The following is a 19349-nucleotide window of genomic DNA, read 5'->3' as shown; positions in this document are numbered from 1 at the left end:
TAAATCATTTACTCTACCCATAATGCACTTTGGTTCTTACAGTTTTTTCATATGTGCCAAAAATATCACACAGAGCTAATGGAGGACGTCACGGTGAAAAACAGATTATCTTAGGACTGTTTTAAACCGATTTTTACTGCTCCCTTCATGTCATCAAGATTAATATGGGCTTTTTAATGTATTTATCAGTGCTGACGTCATACTCATGCCTGCAATGATGTGAATCAGAATAATGCTGGAGATATTTTTGGATACGATATAAAAAACATAAACTCTTGTGTCAGTCTGTGTAATGGTTAGTTGATGTGAGAATGAAATAAGTTTGGCTTGTCTTGTGTTTATGACAGGAACACAATGTCCGTTGTATCTCCAGAGACGCCGCCCAGCGATGACAGCACAAGAATGTTGTTGGTCTCCCGCAACTTCAGCTTAAATCCCAGAGGTGTTGCCTCAAGCCAGGATTGATTGGTTGTTTCTCAATGTGTGGTGAGATTTACAGTTCATCCCAAATTGTTAAGGTTTGATAAATTCGGAACTATCAATAATTATTTTTTTATTTATTGTTTTGCATGAGCATGTTTAAAAACAACTGATCAAGACAACTGATCAAACTGTACCTTTATTGCATGCAGTGTAAATCTTTATCAACTATAACATGAAATTGACATACACATGATATTGTTTTAAAAACAAACCACAAAAGTACATTATTGCAAGATATTTCTAAGCAAATAAAACAATGAACCATCATGAATGTCATGAACCATTTAAAAATCCTCTCCTTTCTTTCACTTGTCACCTGTAGCTTTTCATGGCATCATCATTGCTTTATAAATGCATTTAACCAAATACAGATGAAGAGTTCAGATGCAAAAGCCGTAAAAATTAGATATAACCAAACGCTCTCAACACGTATTACATGTTCATTAAATACTTTTTTGTCAAATCCGCTTAATCCCGCCCTCGGGCTGTTCAGAAATACCAGTTTTAAGGCAGAATCCATTAAAGGGATAGTTCACCCTAAAATGAAAATTATGTCATCATTTTCTCATCTTCGTGTTATTGTAAACCTGTATGAATTATTTTTTTCTGATGAACACAAAAGAAGATATTTTGATAAATGATACAGCTAATTGTAACCAATGACTTCCATAGTAGGAATAAAAATATATAATGGAATTCAATGGGTACCATTAACTGTGTGCTTACCATTAATCAAAATATCTTCTTCATCATTTATCACAATACTTCCAGAATATTTTTAATACTATAGAAGTCAATGGTTACAATTAGCTGTGTGCTTAGCATCATTTATCAAAATATCTTCTTTTGTGTTCATCAAAAAAAAGATGAGTTTTTGGGTGAACTATCCCTTTAAGAGCCTAATTTAAAAAAGTTAATTTACAAGAAATCATGCCAGACGCACTTAGCGTTTTTTAAAGGGGCCATGGCACAAGACTTTTTTAAGATGTCAAATAAATCTTTGGTGTCCCCAGAGCACATATGTGAAGTTTTAGCTCAAAATACCATATCAATAATTTATTATAGCATTTTAAAATTGCCACTGTGTAGGTGTGTGCAAAAATGTGCCATTTTGGGTGTGTCCTTTAAAATGCAAATGAGCTGATGAAATTCAAACACTGATCACAATGATGTTGGTTTGTTGCAATTAAAACTCAATTGTGCTTTTCTCTGCACTAAATGGCAGTGCTGTGATTGGATAGTGCAGATTAAGGGGTGGTATTATTATAATAAGAGCTCCTTATGACATCATAACTAAGTTACTGGGTTGATCATTTTCACATTTTCTAGGTTGATAGAAGCATTGGGGACCCAATCATAGCACTTAAACATGGAAAAAGTCAGATTTTCATACCATGGCCCCTTTAAATGAGCTATTCACATATAAAACCACATAAAAGAAGAAGAAAAACATCCTTTGTACATAATCTAGTTTTTTAGCATTTGACCATAAAGATCATATTCTTTGTATAGCAGGAAGTTTCTCAGTGCTGGTGGGAAAGGAGCCCTCTTCATATACGTTGGATCATTTAATCTTCTCAAAATCATCTGTCTCCTGATAACCAGCCTGGCCAGGTGCTGCAGACGACGTGGCTTTCCTAGTATCACAAGGAAATAGCTATAACTGTTCACCAACATGCACACTAGTCTACTGTTATGGTGCTTTCATTTTTCATTTTGTCACATGAACTTGAATTTTGTCAATATCATGTCAGTTTGTGTCTTACTGAGAATGTCGCAGATGTCGTCCCACTCCTCTTGTTCCTCCAGAATACGCTGCAGGGTGGAGCAGATGTGCACGCGATTCACGTAATCCAGGAGAATTCGGACGACCCTTCCTGCCAAGAGTCTCTTCCACTCCACGCTTATGAATTCACAAAACTTAAAAACACAATACAGACAATAAGTGCATAGAAGATACAATGAAATGAGCACATGACAAATTACACATTCTGTAAGAAAAAAATTTGTCTGTTCAACGCAGTTTTTTTGTTATTTTGTGAAAAGCATTTGTCATTTTTAGAAATTTTTATTGGTTTATTTTGAACAAGCATTGCTATTTACGTTTATTTTACTTCAGTTTTAGTTTTTGCTTCATTTAAAATTTTCATATTCCTGCATACAGGGATGAGCAGTACTTCAGATATACTTATAAAATACTATTTTGCATTTTAAAGGCTTTTGGGGAAAAATTATTATTATATTATAAAGCATCAGCCATCTCCCCTCACCTCTATCGACGGCGGAGCCGCTAAAGAGTTACGCTGGAATCTCGAGGGACCAGCCAACCCTTCCCTCACGAGCCTGCAGTCTCTCATCAGCTCTACGCCAGGCTCATAACCCATCGCTGACGGGGTCTGCTTACCAGGCTTGTGGGGAGGCGGCTTCTGCCCTGCATGCTAGGTTTATCAGACTAAGGCTCTGAGAGACCTGCACATGGGAGCTCACGACCCGGTGGTCTTTTCTGATCTCCGTGCGGCTACTGATCTGGTGCTCTGTGCGACCAAAGTCACCACAAAAGCTATTGGTCTTGCAATGTCAACCATGGTGGTCCTAGAAAGCTCCATTTGGCTGTGTCTCGTGCACATGAAGGAGGTCGACAAGATTTGTAACTGTCACTGTTATTTATTATTTTTTGTGTTTTTGTTTGTAATTTATGTTGATATATATTTGGTAAGCCGGAAGAGACTTTTATTTTGAAACCTCCGCTAAGCTGCTAAATGCGAGTGAAACAAAGAACAAGCCAGAAGCATGCAAGCATGGCATGCATTGCTGATGAGTTTAAGGTCACGCTTTAAGTGATTTAAGCCTGAATGCTACAATTTCGCAGACTGGTCTTTTCGTCGACGCCGCTGAGAGCATTCAACAGTTCTCAGCCACCCTAAAGAAGACTAAGGCCAAGAGAAGGCCCGTGTGGGAAACCCTTGGTTTTCCTGTTCCGCTGGCTTTCAGCCAGTACCCATAACCACGAAAAGAGCGAATTCCTCCTTCATCCCCAGGTCTTCAGGAGAGTTCCGGAGATTCAAATGGGCTCATAACCCTTCCTTGTCCTCCGGCTCTTTAGACGAGTGCTGGAGACACACACGGGCTCATAACCCATCCTCTGTCTCCAGCTCTCCAGAGGTGCTGCGGAGCTACGAATGGACTCATAACCCATAGTTCTCCTCCATCGCCAACGAAAGTGTCACCTGCTTAGCCTCCCCTCAGCGGACTCGGGTGAGTGTTACATAACACAATACTGCTGTCGGTGTGGCCGAAACGCACACACCGGTGATCAGCTCCGCTCTGCTTGCTGCGGGTACACTGGCCATGCCTTTAATCCCTCTCGCCCGGTACCTTGGGGCATGAAAACAGCTTCCCAGCCCATCGCGTTGGCTTTTACGCACGATTCGTCTCGGCTATGCGATACAGTTTTTCAGACACCCCCCTCCCAAATTTTCAGGCGTTCGTTTTACTGCGGAGATTGCTGTTCTACTGGCAAAGGACGCGATCGAGCCGGTCCCTCTAGCCACAATGAGGTCAGGGTTTTACAGCCCTTACTTTATTGTACCCAAGAATTCTCGCATATCTAGACGATTGGCTTATAATAGCTCAATCACGTCAGACGCTTTGCATTCACAGAGACTTAACTCTCAATCACCTTGCTTGTTTGGGTCTTTGTGTCAACTAGGAAAAGAGCAAACTCTGCCCCGTGCAGAGGATGTCTTTTCTCGGTATGAAACTGGACTCTGTCGATTTAACAGAACGTCTAACAGATGCACGTGTACGGTCAATACTGACTTGCCTAAATACGTTTAAGAGCAAGAGCACGATCCCGCTGAAACAATTTCAGAAACTCCGAAACACCATATTGGACCACCAGGAGTTGGTTCCCAGAACTCTCGCAATAGCCCCACTCTGGAAGATTCCCCTGAAGAAGGACCTTCTTTCTCCAGAACCAACCTCTGGAGCCTCCATGTGTGGTCTCTGGACGGAGTGTGGAGGTTCTAAGTGATTTACCGCAAGGGGTATCTAACGCTAACCCTGCTGCGCAAGCGTCGTCTACAAGACAGGCTTAAGCATTTAAATGGAACCTGTTTGTCGACTGGTGTTCTTCTCAACGAGAGAACCCCCAAGAATGCCCGATCAGCGTCATGCTTTTATATCTCCAGCATCGTTTGTGGGGAAGGCTGTCACCATCTACTATTAAAGTCGATATTGCTGCAATATCCGCTCACCACTTGCCCATAAACAGTAGAACTGTGGGTCAGCACGACCTGGTCATTAGAATTCTTAGACTTAGGATTGGCAGTGCTCCTAGCTCCGCCCAGACTAGGTCGCTTCCCCAGTTTACTGGTTCACTATCGTGGGTTAAGGAACAAGTGGTGACCAGCCTTCTGCAGTAAGCCTCAGGTCCGCCCCTTAAGTAGAGGGCGGAGGGCTTTTGCAGGCACTGGAAGGTTTCGGTTTCGGTGCCAATTTGGTACGGATTCCCAATTCGTCTGTCACAACGTGGGGGAATGTCTTGGTTACGTATGTAACCCTAGTTCCCTGAAGGAAGGAAATGGAGACGTCATGTCCCAACCCCACAGTTTGCTGTTCCATTGCTGTTACCAGGCTGGGCACTGATGCTCGGCTTTCTCAGCAAATAATTTAGCTGATTTGGTAATGCACCTGCTCTGCACTAAATACCAGCGGGGCCGGCAGATGCAAATACCTGCATGCAAAGTTCATTGGAATTTTCTCAAAGTAGAAAGCTGTTCCCATTTCGTCAGTGACGACGTGACGTCTCTGTTCCCTTCCTTCAGGGAACGAGGGTTACATATGTAACCGAGACGTTAAGCATTATGATACAAGTGCATTATAGCCATGATTTTTGTTATTTCTCTATGACATCTGTAAGCGGTTCGACCCGGAAGTGGCGCATGATGTCAGGCTTAACAACCAAATGACACGCAGCTCCAGGAAATGGCTTAAGGATATATTTATATTGCTGTTCTTCAAACCTTTTCAGGTAGTTTCACGATAATAAAGAATATGTATAATGATTATGTTTGATGTTGTTTATGTTTTTCAAATGCATCTTATAAACGACTCAGACTAACAGTGATTTCAGGACTTACTGATCAAAAGCCGTAGTACATTAAGTAGTTAATAATATCGACTGTGCGTGTATATCAGCATTTATCGGTGCACCCCTACCTTTGTTTGTAGTGTAATATTAAAATGCTTATAATATGATGCTTACGGTGACTTTGTTGGTATAGGTCTTGGTTTTGTGCGACTTGTTTTTTGTCTCTGCCAGCGGGTATCTTGTCACAGGGTCGTCATGGTAACACTCGAAACAGCTTTCTGCATGGAAACCATTGTTAAGGAGAAGACGCAGCATCATTTCATCCTCGTGGCAGTACTGTAAGGCCGTAGGAAATACTGTGTCAATTATAACATTAAAGATGCAGTTGACGTCTGCCCTGTGGGCTAGAAGCAGCCGCACCAGCTCGTATTTTCCAGTTCTGACCGCCACCAGGAGGCAGCGGAGCGGGTCCAGCTCTGTCTTCGCACCTGCTTTCAGTAGCAACTCTGTGCAGATGATGTCACCATTGGAGACGGCAAAATAAAGCGGAGTCTTCCTCATGTCCCTGTAGTTCTCGGAGATGCGGCAGTCCAGGATGGCGTTGACGTCAAAGCCTTTTTCGATCAGCAGCTTGAGACAGTCGGCGTGGCCTCCGTCTGCTGCGGAATGGACCGGACTCATTCCGGAAAGACGGATGGCCCTCTTGTTGGTGATGGGAATGAGGGTACGTAGGGCCCTATCAGTTCAAAAAGCAACAGGTTTAACATTAATAAAAAGTAGAGGTGTAGGTAAAGTGAGATGAGACTGATGGGCTGTTTTCTCACTGGTAGTGCCCTTCATAGGCCGCACGGTGAATGGGCAATTGACAGCAAAAGCCTGCTACATTAGGATTGGCGCCATACTGTAAGAGCAGATTAATACAGTCCAGGTTCCCAGAGCCTGCAGCTTCATACAATACAGTGTCTCCATTGGTGGCTTGTGCTGATACGTCGCCCCCTAGAGGAGAGAGTCATAGAGACGATGAAACATGATGAAGTAAATGACAATAGCTATTTAGTTATAGCTCTGTTTAATATCATTCATTCGATTTCTGTGACGCTATATTACAGCAATAACCAGTAACCTTTATCGCACTATTTATTTTAATGTTTAAACCAATTTTTCAAATTTTATTATATTTTTATATTACATTTATGCATATGATTTATTCAAAGCAACTTGCAGTGCATACAGTGCAAGAATTGACCTAATTCGGCTCCTAAACATACTTATGCCGCAATAGTTAGCTTGAACGGAACCGAGCACACACACATCCATTATACTTTATGACTGTATGACTTTAACATTATATGTAAGCTGCTTTTACGCTAATAGCACCTTGTTTCTGTTTCTGTGAACCAAGGACTTCTGAGACTTCCAGTTTGGTGTGATGCTCATCCCATCACTGATCCACCCGATGCCCATCCTCAGCGACAACTGACCACTTCCTTGTGAACTTGCAGCGATGTTAAATTCTATAATATAGTATTCACTATATTCTATATAGCATATATTTAGTATAGTATAGAGTAAATTCTGCAATATATTACTTTAACAACAGTATGTTATAGCTGCAATCGGTAGCACAGAGTCTCTGTCCGCACGTTACGGATTGCAGCTGTGCTACGGATTGCAGCTGTAACTTGTCAGATGAAAATTGGCCCTCCCGACTATAGCGTATATTCTAGTTCCGCGTAGGACCTACCCCGCTTGACATGCACCTCCGTTCATGTCTGTTCTGCGCAGACCGCAAGAGCTGAAATTTGTACCCTGTGTTTTTCCTCATACGCATTTCCGCTAGCGACGGTAAAAACGAAGATGGGTGTGTAAGTTGTGTATACACCATGACATGCCTGGTGCGGACATTGGCTGTCACCGTGTTGGATTGCTTATTTGGAGACTGCTGACATTAGCTTAACCTAGGAATTTCTTAGTAAATTTTATTATTAATAGTACTGGAGTATTACTTATTGCGTTATTTTATTGCTAACATAATTGAATACCTCCATGTACTCTATGTACTTATGAATTACATGTTCATAATGTAGTTTAGAATGTAGTACTACTTATTACAATATTTAAATAAGAAATAAATTTGAATAACTGTTTGTAACTTGAATAACTCCATCCGTAGGCCTGCATGATATTGGTAAGAAATTGACTTTGAAAACTTAGTTTGAGAGGAATTTATTTTTGCTTTGCATTTTATTTTTATAGCTCTCAGAGAATTTTGTGATTTTCTCTGACGTTTGAAACCGCTTGTATAGTGTTACACTGGCAAAGCCATCCAAAATAGTTTTCCTTCTGGATGTTTTGCGATTTAACTATTGCAGAGGCGCACATTACGATGTTGATGCTGAAACGATAAATTGTGCAGCCCTAACCAAAATCATATTTGAAAACTGCCATGCTTTTGTTGTTCTTTGCTTTTTTCTGTTTTCTTTGTTTTTATTTCATGTTAAGCTGCTTTGTGACGTATATCCAATTGAAATGACCTCCAACATCAGATAAAAAGTAGGACGGGCCTTGATTTTGTCCATCGAGAAGTGATGGGATCGTTGAAAGTTGGGCTGCATTGCTAATTGCTAATCGATAGCCTTGCATTCGCGCCATTCCTCATGACAGAGGATGTTTCGAGGAGGGGTGTAGATTAACTTTTTTGATTAAAGATTATGAGGGCACATACATTTTTAAAAAGAATGAAGTGCACAGATAAATCTACAATATTACATATACAAATAAGAAATGTACATTTTGATTTCAATGTGACTTTAAAGAAAATAAATATAGTATCTTATTACTTTGAGTTTGCCATGATTGTCCTTGACTTACCAGTTTGTATAAGGATGTCCAGTATTTTAGGATGTCCGTACTCAGCAGCGATGCCCAGCGGCGTGACCCCGTGTAAGTCACGACCCCTAACCGTTCCGCCGTATCTCAGCAGCAGCATCAGAATGTCAACACAACCCACCTTAGCTGCCTCATGGGTGGCTGTCCATTTCTTCAAACACAGCTGCTCCACCAAAGCTCCTCCCATTATTAGTGCATAAACCATCTGGTAGGAGTCTCTTCTCACAGCTTTGAAGCAATAGAGAGTGTGAATACATGATCTAAATACTAGATTTTATGCAAACCCACAAAGAATGTTGGGGAATTGTTGCACAAGACACCGTTTCAACATAACGTTATTGGCTTATTGCTTTTCATGCTTACTGTTTTATTAAGCGTCTGCTAAAGTGGAACTCAATACATGAGTCGATGTAATTTAGTGATGTTTTACCCAGCAGAAGTGGCGTCTCGTTCTTGCTGTTGGTGTTGCGTGGTAACGCTCCATGCTGCAGTAGAACCTTCACGTTCTCCACGTGTCCTGCTTGAACAGCCAAAGTCAGAGGGGTCTCTCCATCGCTCGTCGTCTCCTCTGTGGTGACCTCATAGGATGCTGTGAAAGTGCAATGATTGTCATGCTCGATTTACTTACCGTGATTTTAACTCAGGCATGTTGTTGACTCGCTCACCCGTTAGGACGGCATCCAGGACCTCGGCATCAGGTTGGACAGATGCTCTGTGCAAAGGAAGCCAACCTTTGCTGTCTCTTTCTTTAAATGCATTGCTGTTTTTGCGCATTTTCCTTAGTACAAATGCATCCCCTGGATAACATTACAACACAGGAGGAATGTCAAATGATTGGACAGCTTCTATAATGACCAGGCCTGGCGCCACGTGAACCCCCCCCCCCCCCAGTTTTGGAGAGCTAAAGTGAGTCATATACTTTGATATAATAATTTCTTTAATAATGTGTATAACTGAATTTATCCAATGACAGCAACTAGGCCTACCTAAACTCAGGCAATGGCTTAATGTTAATGTTAACGAAGTAAAAACGAAGTTTTCTTTTCTTGTGTGAGACTGCTGCGTAGCATTATAGTAATCCTAATTATATTTTCCGCACATTATAATGCCCCCCATAATGAAAAATGCGGGCCCACAAACATTTAACGTACCGTAGCCTTCTAGATGCTGAGCTGAAGCATCTCATTCTTTAGTTTTTAATTTAGTGTTATTCATATTTTAAAGTAGTTTTGTTTTATAATGATTTTTATCATTTTAAGGAACAAATGTTTAAAACCTTGCAGGCTGAAACATCAATCAAGGTTCTTCATTTGCATCGTAAAGCCATTCGCCTGAGATTAGGTAAGAGATCACAAAGTTAATTCATGATAGTTAGGCTTATTACAGTTTTTCTCGATTGCTAAAACACTATAACCAGGCGTTTGAACTAAAATTTCAAAACCATAGCGCCATTTTTCAAGAAGCCCAATCATTTTGCTGAACTATAAACACTATTCCCCTGCTTTAACACATGAGTCAGATTTGGTGAATTTTTACTTTAAAACTCTACACACAAATCCCTACATTTCTCAGTGCTTACACCATCTGGTCATATGGAAAGCACTAGCATTCAATACTGTTCACTCAAGTCAGCACAGCTTAGGCTCAAATAGCAAACAATTACCAAAGTGGAAACACTAAGAGTCAAAATTGAACACACATCAATCAGATCCTTCAATAGATTGATAAAAGGGCCTGAATCAGTTCACTGAGCTTTGGAACAATGGATCCAAAGAGAAATTAGGGAATAGGTCAAGGTGAAGGAGGAGGGAGAGGAGGAGGCAGAGGAGGAGGGAAAGAAGGAGGACGTGGTGAAGGAGGAGGAAGAGGACATGGTGAAGGAGGAGGGAGAGGACATGATGAAGAAATAGGTTGAGGAGGAGGAGGGAGAGGAAGAGGGTGAGGGAGAGGAGGAGGCAGAAGAGGAGGAGGGAAAGAAGGAGGAGGAAGAGGAGGAGGACGTGGTGAAGGAGGAGGAGGGAGACGAAGGGCAAGGTGACAAACAGTCTCAGATGAAATTCGAGCCACTCTAGCTGACCATGTCCTTGTCCATGGTATGACTATGAGGGAGGCTGAGCAACGAGTAAAGCCTAATTTGAGTCGCTTCACTGTTGCCTCCATCTTCAGAGCCTTCAGGGAGGAAAACGGATAGATGTACTTACAGTAAGACTGCTCTGTACAGTAACTTTAGTGTGCATACACTGTTGGACTATGCTACTGGAATAAAGAAATGCATCATATTGTCTTGCATACAGATCGACATATCAGTAAATGAATCCCAGGGGTGGATCATGCAAGAGGATTTTACCCTCGCTGTTTGGCTGGGACCAATATAATCTGTGATGTGGATGAGATTCTGGCCTGACCCACATGAATAGCACATGAATGAATAAAAATGTGCTAATGCATACATTGATTGTGTATTTGTTGGTCATGTGAAAAGGTTTTTGAGCGGACGAACCACAAGCAACTTACCAGTTTTGGATATATTGTTTTGAATTTACTGCACCAGTGTGTAATATACTATGTTGTAGTGTGTGTGTGTTTTTGAAAGCTTGTGTGTGTTGTCTGAGGAAAAAGTTTTGTTTTTCAGTAAAAGTGAAAGTTTTATAGAGCTTTATTTTGACCTGAAAATATGATGTTTGGAGAATTGTGTGATATTGTGTTTACTGTTTTGAGAATATGAGGCATAATTGTGTTAAGCAACCGAGAAAAACTGTAAGATTGTTAGTCGATTAAATATTGAAAGCCGAATGTGTATAATACAGGTAGCCGTAACAAATAAGTGAATAAATAACTGAAAAGGAGCAGAAAACCAGTCACAATAAGTTATAGTGTGAAATCCCCTACCAATCACTCCCCATATCTTGGCGCCAGGCTTGATAATGACATTAAAAGCTGTTTAGATTAAAGGTTATACATGTTAACCTTGATCAATTGCTGATAAAATCTTCATATTTTCAACGCTGGCTCTGTCAAAAGTGCTGCACGAGAGAATTAAACACGTACATGTTTAAGCATTACTTTGAAATGATGATGATGAATATTATTTAAACATTGAATGCAGAAGATTTTTGTGCATACCTCAGTGGTTCGTCAAGACTTAAATGAATGGCAAACTCCAGTAACTCATCTTCGTCCATTTCATCAATGTACTCCATTGTGTTTCAGAGGTGAAAAAGACATGCACGTGGATTAATTCTGGAGGGAACTTCAGCCTTGCAGATAGTTTAGTCCAGTGCTCAATGCAGTGCTCCTAAACAGACTGAATTTGTTTTTGCAGGTCCTCAAAGATATTTTTAGTTGTGTCCAGCTTGACCTCAGACGCTTTGAGAAGCTACGTCACTATGTCGTGACCAGAGACGTGGGTTTAAGTTACCTCACGTGTACTGATACCCTGAATGTTTACGGCTCACTTTAACATGTTTACGTAACTTTAGCTTTAAGGTATTTGTTTAGTTCTTCAATGTGCCTGAATTGCAAAAGTCTGTAATTATTAATTTTTTGATATACATTTGTTTTGATATCTATATATAAAGGCCTTGCACATTTATTGACAAGTCTGTAAGAGCATTTAAACAGGATCAAAGGGTTCACACTTTCTCAAATCGTTGCTACACACTAACAGAATATACATGCATGTTTATAATCCATTTAAAGGCTGCATTTATTACATATGTGTAAACTGTCTAATTTATTTCCAAACTAGTGCCACAGCTGACTTTTTAAATAAACAAATACATAAAATAATAAGTGTCATTACATACATGTTGTCCTGTAGCATTTACATATTAGCCTATTTCAAAAATACAGAATTGTAGACATAACTGTAAAATTTGCATTGGTCATTTAGCATTCATTGCAATACAGTAGCACTGTAATTTTCAAATACAGTGGTCTTTGTAAATATTTACTGTAAAAATTACAGCAATTCTGACAAAAATGCAGCATTTTTGTCAGCATTGTTGTTACTTTAACTAACAAATTTCAACTTGTCTTGTCAAATTAATTCAGGTCAAAACTTAAGATAGTAGGTTGAATTGACTTGCAAAACCAAGTTGTTTTAACAAGTTGCCCTCTTGTACATATGTGGTATATTTATTATTTTTGCACTTGGGTCATTCTACAGAAAAGGTGGAATTCGGGTGATGGAAATTTGCTTAAATGAACTTCTTTCAACATACTTAAAAATTCTTTAATAGCATTAATTAACTTGTCAAATCTATGAATCCGCAAAACGGGGAGCTTAATCTATGTTTAACTTTTTAATACATTTTAATAAAAGAATCCATGACTCATTTATTTGTCATTGGTGTTACCTGTGATTTAACAACATTAATGTTGATACTAAATATTTTTCTCATTACAGCTGTATTTAGTTAAAGGTTGAGTAGAGGAATGAACAGCAAGAACAATAATTGATTATTAATATTTGTTTAATTAAATTCTTCATCTTTACCCAACATTGTATGAAATTATTTGATTCTCAGTTTGACTTTTTTCTTTAAAACCAACAAAAACTAAAATATTCAACCAAAAAGGCTTTGATGCAAAGACTGAAATATCAACAATGTCTTACATCCCATATCAACAACAAAATATTACTAGAAAGTACAAGAAAATACATTCATAACACCAAAACTTGATTTAACACCAATGACACAATGTAACACCAATGACAAAATTAGAATATAATAATAGATAATGAATATAATAAACTTATAAACTTTCATAAAATTTTCCATCTTGTTTTGTTTTTATGCTTTATGTTGGTGAGTTAAAGGAATAGTGCTTAGGAGGTACTCATTAGAGAAGTAACACTAATGACGGTAACACCAATGACAACTTACAGAAAAATAATAATATTTTAACAAAATGGCTGCCATTAGCCATGTGCCATTTCATCAGAGATGTAACAATCACATACTTATTCAGTATAATGTATTTTTATGTAAAGAGCTTAACACTCCCAGTTATAAAAAGAATAACACTAATGACATCCAAAAAATCTCAAAATTCGTAGATATATCATGATATTTTAGACAAATAAGGTAAGACATCTCACAAACCTTTTGCCTTCTTCCACTGCACTTCTTCCACTGACCTCCTGCCCCAAGAAAATTTTCAAAGAGCTGATGCATTGTTTCAAAATAAAAGTGCTTTGGGTAGGGTAACACCAATGACATAAATTTGGGGGACAAATATTTATTTGATATTATTCATATTAATAGTGTATTTTTACAATTTCAGTGTTGTAGTAAATTCATACAAGGTTAAAGGTAAATGTAAATTACAAAAAAAAACATGGTTTTACATAATAAGTACACAGTTCAACTTCCATGTATGATCAAAGGGACAGGGCCATTTTCAGGACCAGACATTTATAAAAAAGTTTAAAAAGGAAAAAAGAAAATCAAATAAATAAACTCTCTCATCATCTTAAGGACAGTCTATGTTTATTAAATATATATATCATTATGTGATTATTGGGTCAAATTAAATGATAAAGGGGTCTGCAAAAGCAAGGGACAAACATTTCCACCTTTCCACCAGAATTTAATTGATATTTGCTATTTATACATGCTGTATAATATACTGTAAGCTTTATTTTAAATGTTGTACTTAAAATATTTAAATATTATTTTTTTTAAATCATATATATTTATATATAGACATTATATAAAAAATTATATATATATATATATATATATATATATATATATATATATATATATATATATATATATATATAGACATTGAAGCTATAAGAAAATCAACACCTTGAAACTGAGTTATAGTTCAGTGGTCAGGGTCATACCGAGGTTTTCCTAGACAGAACTCGCAAAGGTCAATCTAAGTAATTGAGTCCTTGAATTTAAACAATGACAAGTAGACATTTCACTTCTACAACCTCTAAAGCAGCAATGGCAGCACTCATGTGTCTGTTTTTAGAAGCCAGCATTCGCACCTGATGCACAGCACAAGGACTTTACTTCGACCCTTGCTATGCTTGTTCCAAGTGTAACGTCTTGAAAATTCTCACTATGAGACCCTGTAGCTCAGTGTCAGGTTCTTACTGATCTTCTTATAACCTTGGCTTTCTTTGTGGAAACAACAATTCTAATTCTCAAATCCTCAGAAAGTTCCTCGCCATAAGGTACCGTTGTTCAACATCCAATGGTCAGTATGAGAGAATTGTTTTTAAAGCACCAGATTACACAAATTTGTAACATGAACATGATGAATAGGACATGTGGCTTTAACAACATACATCTGTAATCATTTTTTCTTCTTTTTTATTGCTTGTTCACTGAACATTACATAAAAGAAAGCATGACATAACATAACAGGGGAAGACAGATAACAGACCTTACTAAATTAATATATACACAGAAAAAAATAAAAATAGCAATTATAAATCATAAATCATAAATATTTATAAATCATGAACTAGTTAAGATTTTTCCCAGTATAAGAGAGTTATCACTTAAGGTGTGAGCGCTTTTGTTTGCCAACTATTTTAACAATAATAGTTGTGTGTTGTTATTTTCAGAGGAGATTGAATCTGTTTGACTACTTTAAAATATTAGCAAATGTAATTTCTCTAGTAGCCTACTGTCCCTTGGGAAGATATGGTTGCTGAAATGTAGACTACTTACTTTTGTGAGATATGTAACAACATCATATAGATATTAGGGCTGTCAAATAAATTAATCGTGATTAATCGCATTCAAAATAAAAGTTTGTTTTTTCATAATATACGTGTGTGCACTGTGTGTAATTATTTTGTATATATAAATACACACACACAAGCACGCATGCATGCATGTATTAAAGAAACATTTACACACATAAATATTTATTAGGTTTTGATATTTTTATATTAAATAAATGTAAAAGAATTATAAAAAAATCTTACATTTATACATGTACATGTGTATTAATTTATACATAATAATTACATACAAATATATTATGCAAACACAAACCTTTATCTTGTATGCGATTAATCGTGATTAATCTTTGTGATGTATGTGTCTGGCGCTCTCTTGTGACCAAATCATGCGAGGGCTTTTCTGAAATAGGCTACAGTAAATTGGAGTAAGAAAGTAAGAAATGTCCAGCGGTTAAATATTTAGTCTATTTTGTATGGATAATACAAGACTAAGAATTTTTTTCAGGCTTGTGCCATTGCTTATTGTCCCTAATTGTTTTTTTCTGCTTATATTTAACTGTATTATTTGTCTACAAATTACATTACATTAAAAATGTAAAATAAAAATCAATAATGTATCACTTTACGTTGCAAGTAGACGTTATCAATACACTGACTGTTTTAAAGGAAAGATAATAAAATCGTGTAACATTTATGTCCTGAGAGGCGTAACTCCACAGCGCCCTCTTGTGGTTATTTGTATGATGTACAACTATAACCTTTTCTATGGCTTTAACTGAAGTGTTTCTTATTTTTTCATTTAGTTTTTTTATTTGTTTGTATAGCATTATTTTGTGCTTAGTGGTTTCTGTCTGTAAGATATGTTTCTGTAAGATATGTTAAAATAATTAATTACATAAATATATTATTTTAGAACATTCTAGCGGGCGAAACATAACTGCTTGGCGCTCTCTTGTGGTGATTTAGGTACATGAAACTTTTACGTCTTATTTAACTGCAGTTTAAAGGAAACCCAAACTATTGTAAATTTTCTTAAATTATTTGATATATTATTTGAATTTATGTATTTCATTATTAAATCATACATGTTTTTTGTCTGCATTTTCGAGAATGTTTTTAAAGACATAAGGTTATTCAAATGCAGTTGAAGACAGGGTTTCAGATGAACTTCCTATAAATCACCACAAGAGGGCGGCGTGCAGATAGCTTCTCTGCCTACATTCTCGACATTATTCTCAAAACACATTCTCGACATTGTTTTAACCAAAAAATGCAGAAACACAACATGTATGATTTAATTATGAAATCCACACAAATAATGAATCGAAAGAATTTAAGCAAATTCACAATACTGTGGTTTTACCTTTAAGTTGTCCGCGCAGTGTTCCAGTCAGAGCCCCTGACGTCAGAGGCCTGCGACGGAAGTTGTCTCACTGAATCGCAGAGTCAGAAATGGCTGGAGTAATCAAGAAGGTACGTACGGAGGTCATGCAAATAATTTCCAATTATAAATATTATAACCTACTCGCATATCATGCATCTGAATACCAGAGTTGTTTAAAATGCCATTGTGTTTTGTCATAAGCGTATTTACGAACAGTTGTGATGTTTTGTTTGTTATTGTTCTGTTCGGTTGTTATGAGTCTTACTTTACTATCGAGATAGTATTTTAAATCGTTAATGTTATGATGTATTGTCTGTTGTAGTAACATAATACGTTTTGTTTTTGCCATTGCACAAAATATATGTTAAGGGCGGCTTGCCACAGTCTATTAATGGTTTAGTGTTTGTTTTGTGTCATGCATTAAACGTTATTTAAACGTGCAGCGGGGTTTAACCCTATGATTTTCATTTTTAAGACAACAGGCTTGGTCGGCCTTGCAGTCTCCCACAATCCACACGAGGTTGGTATCTAGGTTTGGTATAATTGTTAATCTAATTATTTATTACAATTTTCAGTTATTTATCTAGGTGTTGTGTTGAACACCAAAACAAAGCCTGTTGACTGATTTATACCGATTGAGAAATGATGAACATTTATCGAATTGTTGGTCTGTTTTTACAAGCGTCTCCGGATTCTGTACACAAAGATCCTGGGATGTCTGCAAACCATGCCTCAGGATGCAGCCTACCGAAAATACACTGAACAACTTGTCAACGAGAGATTCAATCATGTTAAAACCGTAAGAATAAGTTAAAACCTTTCGAAATCTCTTTTATTTTTACTGCTGTTATCGTGTATCTAATATATTGATACTCTTTGTTCTGTAAAGGAGCCTGATGTAGAAAAGCTAGAAAAGAGACTGAACTGCGGACAGATTGAGGAGGTCATCACACAGGTAATTATTAAATAATGAAACTTTACTTTAAAGGCACTGTAGCTGCATCCAAATACCCAAACTTGCGATCTTGGCCACGGATAAAAAAAGTTATCAGATTAATTCATAAAGCACTTTTGGAAGTACTTCGACTCGGCGCAGTAACACCCTCCCTCTCCCATTGTGAGAGTGAGAAGGGGAGCGGACTTTTCAGGCGAGTCGAAGTACTCCCAAAAGTGCTATTACGCCATAAAATATAGTTCCTCTTTTAAATCCGCTTAGAAAAGCACTACGTTTTATTTTGTACCACCAAACTTGCTCGTATAACTACTCGTCTTAAATAGGAAAAACGTTGATGTGTTTGGTCACTTCTAACTTTATCTCTAAATGGTAGCATTGAATGAATGGGGCTAAGCTAAATGCTATCAAAGCGTCGCAGCGCGCTCCAGCGCTTACGTGCACGCACACAGATGATAGAGGGATGTATCAACAATTCTTAGTTAAGGTAATAACATATTTTAATATTGAAAATGAGTAGACTATTCCTTTAAGGACGCAAAAACTTAGTACAATCTTGAAAATAGAGCCCGACCGATAAAGGATTTTGAATGCCGATACCGATACAAATGTTTGTTGGCTTTAAAATCCGATATATCAGACGATTTTTATTTTTTCAGAAACGCACAACAAAACATTAACAGATTTCCCTAACATTAGTTATTTGTAGTTATTTTATGAGTTTTAACTAAAATAATATGATGATGCATTTTATTGTCTCGTGACCAACTCACAATGAACTCACTTAACCGTTGTCCTCTTTGCTCGACTCTGCCTGGATCAGCAGGTTGCAGGATGTGTGACGCGTTATACATGAGTGTTGCCAACATGGAGGTTGTAGAGTGCCCTCTGGTGGACAAACTATACAATGGCAACACTCATGACATGGTTGAAGGCTGTTTCGTCCGGGGTTTTTTTTTATTCATTTATCGGCCATTACGAATGCCGATACCGATAGTTTGGAAAATGCCTAATATCGGCCGATATATCGGCATGCCGATATATCGGTTGGGCTCTACTTGAAAAGTTTTAGCCTTACAGTTAAAGGGGTACGATTGTGGAATAATTTGGAGACGGAGATGATATGATGGCCAAATATCAATCTGTTTAAATATAAATACAAACAAATGATTTTTGATAAGTATAAGGAGGAAGAAATGATTTCCCATTAGGAGTACTGTACAATGATCAGTGAATCGGTGGATTAAGTGTATATAATCCATTTTTTGTTTTATTTATGTATTGTTGTTTTGTTTATTGCTTATGATGTATTATGTCTTTTTTTGCACTATTGATTGGTCACTGCTCAAATAAATAAATAAAATAAATAGAAAGTTAAATGTGTGCTGTACCTCAGTCATTAATATGTCCATCTGATGTTTCTGAAGGCCGAGGCTGAGCTGTCCTTGTCTAGGAAGATGACAGAATGGAAACCATGGGAACCACTTGTAGAGGAAGCTCCAGCAAACCAGTGGAAATGGCCAATCTAAAGTCCTCATGGTGTTCATTTAGATGTATATTGTGTTTATATTAATTAATACGTAAATAAAGTCAATTTAAGTTGTGCACGTGTTGCTGTGTTTTACATTTATATATGCACAGTGTTATACATTTCAGCATGACCACTTACTTTAAAGGTGCAGTGTGTACATTTTAGCGGCTTCTAGTGGTGAGGTTGAAAATTGCAAACAACGGCTCAGTCCACTGCTCACCCCTCGCTTTTGAAACGCACAGAGAAGCTACGGTAGCCGCCACCGGAAAAACATGTCATTGATGGAGACAACTTCGTAAACAA

General features: G+C 37.7%; 2 protein-coding genes across 2 annotated transcripts; one reads left to right on the top strand and one right to left on the bottom strand.

The window, feature by feature from the left end:
- Nucleotides 1–600: 600 nt before the first annotated feature.
- On the bottom strand, nucleotides 601–11831 carry asb15b (ankyrin repeat and SOCS box containing 15b). The gene is made up of 9 exons (XM_055190857.2): nucleotides 11588–11831; nucleotides 11432–11487; nucleotides 9130–9261; nucleotides 8895–9053; nucleotides 8447–8692; nucleotides 6400–6571; nucleotides 5750–6311; nucleotides 2250–2403; nucleotides 601–2120 (listed from the first exon to the last, which is right to left on the bottom strand). Exons 1-9 carry the CDS (start codon nucleotides 11662–11664, stop codon nucleotides 1951–1953), a joined length of 1728 nt encoding a protein of 575 aa, XP_055046832.2. The 5' UTR covers nucleotides 11665–11831; the 3' UTR covers nucleotides 601–1950.
- A 4707-nt stretch (nucleotides 11832–16538) lies between these two features.
- Nucleotides 16539–19118, top strand: ndufa5 (NADH:ubiquinone oxidoreductase subunit A5). Its single transcript, XM_055190852.2, has 5 exons — nucleotides 16539–16652; nucleotides 17039–17083; nucleotides 17246–17362; nucleotides 17453–17518; nucleotides 18943–19118. Exons 1-5 carry the CDS (start codon nucleotides 16632–16634, stop codon nucleotides 19042–19044), a joined length of 351 nt encoding a protein of 116 aa, XP_055046827.1. The 5' UTR covers nucleotides 16539–16631; the 3' UTR covers nucleotides 19045–19118.
- Nucleotides 19119–19349: the final 231 nt, after the last annotated feature.

Source organism: Misgurnus anguillicaudatus, chromosome 1 (assembly GCF_027580225.2).
Source record: "Misgurnus anguillicaudatus chromosome 1, ASM2758022v2, whole genome shotgun sequence".
Classification (NCBI taxonomy): Eukaryota; Metazoa; Chordata; class Actinopteri; order Cypriniformes; family Cobitidae; genus Misgurnus; species Misgurnus anguillicaudatus.
This window is presented reverse-complemented; position numbering and strand designations above follow the sequence as displayed.